The sequence below is a fragment of the Apodemus sylvaticus genome, chromosome 5 (genome assembly GCF_947179515.1).
Source record: "Apodemus sylvaticus chromosome 5, mApoSyl1.1, whole genome shotgun sequence".
Taxonomy (NCBI): domain Eukaryota; kingdom Metazoa; phylum Chordata; class Mammalia; order Rodentia; family Muridae; genus Apodemus; species Apodemus sylvaticus.
In genome coordinates this window covers 135,512,930-135,518,574 of record NC_067476.1, presented here as the reverse complement: position 1 = coordinate 135,518,574, position 5,645 = coordinate 135,512,930, and the positions used below count along the sequence as shown (strand labels likewise).

Here is a 5,645-nt window from a genome sequence, read left to right as displayed (position 1 = left end):
GCCTCTCATCCTCCAGTCCCCTCATAGTTTCCGTTTCCTTTAATCCAGCTGAAAACAACCAGTGTGCTGCATATAAGGAAAAACTTGTGGTATTTGTCTCTGTTGGGCTACGGTATTCTGTATAACAAAATGGCCTTTAAGTACATTCATTTCTTGAAAAAAAAACCTGACAAATTTTCATTCTTATTCATAGGTGCTGTGTGTCTGTTGCCCCCATCCCGTGTAGATACTGTGTTTGTCTAGTGGGGCAAGTTGCATCCCACACATTACTGGGTAAAGCTATCTTGATGTTCAAGTGTGGCCCTTAGCTCAGGGCTTTCACTTCATAATGGATGCCTCAGGTAAGCTTGTCAATGTTCTGTCCTTTGAAATGGGGATCCTTGTTCTCCTGGCTAAAATGTTGTCCTCCATCACCCTTGCTCTCTTTCTGCTCTGAGCCTTCTTCCTTCTTTCCATCCTCTGTGTTTGTCTTTGCTTTGTTCTGGTTTCCCTCTGTCCTTGAGGCAGAGCAAGACTTGTCTGTGGAGGTGTCTGTGACTTTTAATCTCAGAATCTCTTTTGTGACTTTCTCAAAAGGAATGCTAATTTGTTTTCCCTGCCATTTTTACTTGCTGTAGCTCCTGGTGACTCTGACCAAGAGAAGGGAAGTGTGATGATGTCGAGGGAGCTGGAGTCCAGTTGCCATGAAGGGAACACCCTGGCACATCATTACTATATCCTGGGTACCCTAGATCAAGGGTCCTTTGCCCAAGTCAAAGTGGCTGTCCACCTTATGACCCAGACCATGGTAGCCATCAAGATATTGAAAAGGGGCCCAAGTATAGACTTTCTAGTAAAGTCCGAGATTGATATTATGAAACGCTTACATCACAGTAACATAATACAGCTTTTCCAGGTTATAGAAGCAAGGTATAAAACCTATCTGGTGATGGAATACGCATCCCGGGGATCTCTGAGGAAACACATCAGCAAGTGTGGGCGTCTGGATGAGGAAGAGGCACGCAGCATATTTAGGGAACTGTCTTTGGCCGTCCACTATATCCACAGTCAGAATATTGCCCACCGAGACATCAAGGCTGAGAACATCCTATTGGATAGGGAGGGGCATGTGAAACTCATTGACTTTGGCTTAAGCAAAAGACTGGCTGCTGGGGAAAAATGTAAAGGCTTTTGTGGCACAGTACAGTATTGTGCTCCTGAAGTCTTGGATAAAAAGGAGTATAATGTCCTTGCAACCGACATATGGAGCATGGGAATCGTATTATATTATTTAGTTGTGGGCCACCTTCCCTTCACAGAGACAGTGCTCTCTGAGTTAAAGTATGAAATCCTATACAGGAGCTGCTGGATTCCATATCATCTGTCACCAGAGATTCAAGACCTATTAAAGGGATTAATGGCAAAAGACCCCACAATGAGGCCATCCATAAATGAAATATTGACACACCCATGGCTGTGCCATGATCAAGACAAATTGAGATCCTCAGAGGAAATTCCCAGAGACCCAGACCCGAACATTGCATTTGCAATGTTTCAGATGGGGTGCAAGATTAAAGAACTCAGAGATGCTTTAAGGGAACAGAAGTATAGTCCAGCCATGGCGACATACTTGATTATAAAACAGAAGTCTACCTGGCAGCCCCAGTTTTATCATGATGGAGGCCATGGTGGTTTACTGGACCCTACAAAAGCTGCCAACATTAATGTGACATTGAGAAGGGTAAACAGTGCCCATAGCCTTTCCATCGTCCCTTCACACACACGCTCTAAGCTGCTTGCAGATGGGAGGAAAGGCTGTAAGAGGAGGCATAGTGTGCCTCCCAGCCTTTCTTGCCATGACTGTAGCTTCATGGACAACACCTCCCCACTGCGATGGCTTATGCCTCACATTGGAAAGGGAAGATTCAGAGAGAAGGAGGGCATCAGCAATTCCACCACTTCATCAGGGAAAAGGAAGTTAATGACGACGACGACGACGATGACAACAACAACAACAACAATAAAAATAACAACCACGTCGTCAGGAACGACATACTCACTGTTCACATCCTCACAATCCTCAGCTTTTGACAACACGCAAGATGTGGCCAGTGAGAGTGCTGAGTCTACAGACAAAAGTAGCAGCTCATCATCTTGGGGGTCCACAACCAGGAGCCCCTTCCCCAGTGCAAAATTCCAGCAAGAGAATATAGGCACAAGTAGCAGCACATGGTCTTGGGGTTCCACAACCAGGAGACCCTTCCCCAGTGCAAAATTCCAGGAAGAGAACATAGGCACTGAATCCCTCCAAGAGAGTAGCTCATCCTCCAGCACAACAGACCATCAGGAGCAGCTCCGAAGGAGGTCCCAGCCTGTGCCCAGAATGCCACTGAGAATGCGGGTCTGGAGGGGCCTGAAGAAGAGGGTTTCCAATGCCTTTAGGAGCTTGTGTTGCTGCCTCCCCGTGGGAAATAGTGAAATAGTGCCAGTCGATGAAAAGTGCTTCAGAGACACAGGCTGATACAAGTAGGTGGGGTGTGATTGGAAAGGATACACTCTCTAGTTCCTCCTTCCCTTAACATATACCAGCATGCACGTTGAGGGCGGTGGTGACATTGGATCTATCAGGCTGGGGAAAAAAATTCCATCCTGTCCTTCCTCCTATGAGGAGTCCTCCAAAACTTGACCTACATGTAGATAGCAGAGGATAGTGGCCCAATGTTAGGCAAGGATGTTTGAAGTTTGGAGAAGTTTGGAGGGATCAGTGGAGCACTTGGGCAGCATCAACATGAGGTCCCATGTCTGCACAGGGCCAGCACAGCCAAGCATAAGTCCTGCAGATTTGTAAGATTTCTGCTGTCTGTTTCCAGTGCTGTCGGAGGCCCTGTCGTCCCTGGAGGATGATACCAGAGTGAAGAGGAGCTTGCTGAGGATACAGACAGGAGCAGGGAGGAGAGAGCCAGGTAGGAATTTCAGGTGACTAGTGGGAAGCTCTAGCTTATTCTAGCAGCAAAATGTTGCTTTTCCCTGAAGTCTGAAGGAAAACGGTCTGAGCAGTGTTCCTTCTTCCCATCCGATGTAAGGAAGCTCTACACTGGGCATCAGTCACACAATACCTGTGGCCATTTGCATTGATTTTCACAGGACTTAGGAGCCTTGGAACAACCATCCATGGATTGTTCCTGATTACCAAGGAACGTGAGAAGAAACACCTGATTTTAGAGGACAATCAAACACAGTGAGGTTGTCAGCTCAGTGGCCTGTCTCCAGGTGTACTTGTGAGCTGAGGAGACAGTGGTCGTGGAGGCAGAGGAAGGAACCCAGAGGAACTGACCTGTTCCATGTGTCCAAGAGATATATGCGACCAGGTTAGAGGCAGCAATAGACTTGAGAAACCGTGAATCCAGAAGTGAGTACAGAGGGGGCAGAGATGACTCAGCCCCACAGCTCTGCAGCAGGCCTCCATAGCATCCTGGATCCTGCAGAGTTACAGTGAGGGAGATCCTGAGGCCCTTACAAAGCTACCAGTTGTAGTTTCTGATTGTGCACATTACACTCAAACTTAAGTCATTTGATGGATATTCTTTACATTTGGTTTGAAACATATACACACATACACGTGTACACACACACACACACACACACACACACACACACACACACACCCATGCACAGTGGATAATAATGAAGTTTTATTGAAGTGGAAAGAATCTACAGCAAAGAAGGTAATTTCATATTTTGAGTGAGTCCTCCTGGAAACATTCCTCCAGTGTTGTCTTCATTCCCTTCTGACCCATCACCTCCCCATTTTACAGCTTTCTAGGAGGTCTGGGAAGCCAGGATGGACCTTGTTCACCACTTTGTCAAAGTATACAAAGCCATGTACAAGGTGAGGCTTACCTATGGACTGCAATTAGAGGAGATCCAAGGGAAGGTCTGAAGTTCTTGCCACTAGAGACCAGAGAAGTTGCTGGTAAGATGTATTGAAGGGGACAGGGAAATGTTGATGGTAAAACAGATGAGATATGACAGTATGTGATATTCTCTGCGTGTACAATTGTACTTGTCCCATTCCCAACAAGTAGAGATTCCCAGGGATCCTCAAATGTGTTCAAAAGGAACTGGACTTCTCTGTTTCTTCACACCACTTTTTATTGCAAACTATTTGGTGTATATGAATCATATTTAGCATAGAGTTGTCTCCTGACATGATCATGTCCTTGCTGCTTCCGCCATCCCTGCTGTTGCTGCTGCTTCCCCTGCGGCTGCAACTGCTGCTTCATTCTTCTGTCCATTTCAGGGTGGGAAGGGTCATGAGCTTCTGGAGTCAATTAGTGAGGATTCCAAAGCATCATGCTCGGGAAACTGCAGAAAACACAAGTAATATCACTCAACACAGAACAGGGCTTGCAGACAGCCTCATGTGCAGGGGACTGGGAAAGGGCCACCTATTTGAGTCCAGCAAACCTGGATGCAATAGGCACTCAGGTGATGCTTCCTGGATCAGGCCATTGGCAAGAGGTGGTCATTTACAGATTCACGACTGGCCTTTTGTAATTCTTTCCAAAACTCCTTGTTTTCAGATCTCCTTCATGGAAGAGGCTCCTATGATTGATACAGAGGTAGGGCAAAGGCAGACCCACAAGTGAGTGGGTTTAGATGAACAAGAAAGATGCACACTGAGCATCTTATCCTGACCAGGATTTGAAGAGAACACTGTGTGAGGCAGCTTGAAGTACTTCCTCCCTAGGAACAGTTCCTTTCTGTTCTGGCAGGAGTCAAGTGACCAAGGTAAGGTGCTTCTCAAGTCCCCTCAATCAATCACCTCCAGTCTACATGGGGCAAGGGAATATAGCTGGGGGCTAATTGTATTGGTACCACCCATAGAAGTAACATCAACTTATGCCTGCAGAACTGATCAGTTTCTAAGGACCCTGTGTCTGGGTGAAGATCCGCTACCCAGGATGTGGACAGAGAGCTGGGTGACATGCTGTGCCTGCAAAAGAAGTGTTACCAAGAAGCTCCACACAGCAACCTGGCATACCCCCTTTTTCCGTGAAGGAAGTATGATTATGTTCTTTTCAAAATAAATTTTATTGTCTGCTTCACCTGCCAAATGCCACCACTATTTTTTATATGCCATCTTATCATACTAGTAGGCTTGGTGAACAGAACCTGGGCAATTTGTGATAATCCACCACATTCATTGCCTGCAGTACATCTCTGACTTCTTGCTACACACTGACTGATTTCCATCCTTAGGTCCACATCCTTCCATTTTAGCATCTCATGTTAGGTTCCTGTATCCGATGTTTTCCTCCTTTCATGGCTGCCTTTGCACAGCATATTACCCTCTCATTTTACCTATCTTCACATTCATGTTTGTGTTTTATTTACTCAGAACTTGGGAGTTGGGTTTGTCTTTTGGTTTGCCTATTGTGACTTGCCCTAGTCCTAGCATTCAGGAAATCTGGGTTTGTGAGATTGTGTCAAGGCCAGCAAGATATTGGGGCACTCTGATCCAGTCAGCAGGTGACTAATCCATAGTCACTGGGCTTGCTTGTGGAGCCATATGCAAAGTGGTGTACCCTTAGGTAATGGAGACTTGGTGTGTGTGTGTGTGTGTGTGTGTGTGTGTGTGTCCTTATGCATGCACATGTGTATGT

The 5,645-nt window shown here is 46.2% G+C and overlaps 1 protein-coding gene across 2 annotated transcripts; it reads left to right on the top strand.

The window, feature by feature from the left end:
• The first annotated feature begins 204 nt into the window (after positions 1 to 204).
• On the top strand, positions 205 to 5,034 carry LOC127684621 (sperm motility kinase X-like). Of its 2 annotated transcripts, none has more exons than XM_052181518.1 (6): positions 205 to 341; positions 618 to 2,505; positions 2,850 to 2,942; positions 3,795 to 3,868; positions 4,563 to 4,770; positions 4,892 to 5,034. In XM_052181518.1, exons 1-2 carry the CDS (start codon positions 329 to 331, stop codon positions 2,498 to 2,500), a joined length of 1,896 nt encoding a protein of 631 aa, XP_052037478.1. In that variant the 5' UTR covers positions 205 to 328; the 3' UTR covers positions 2,501 to 2,505; positions 2,850 to 2,942; positions 3,795 to 3,868; positions 4,563 to 4,770; positions 4,892 to 5,034. The 2 variants fall into 2 exon arrangements, with proteins under 2 accessions (XP_052037478.1, XP_052037477.1); XM_052181517.1 differs by having other exon boundaries at positions 3,795 to 3,952.
• The last annotated feature ends 611 nt before the right edge of the window (positions 5,035 to 5,645 follow it).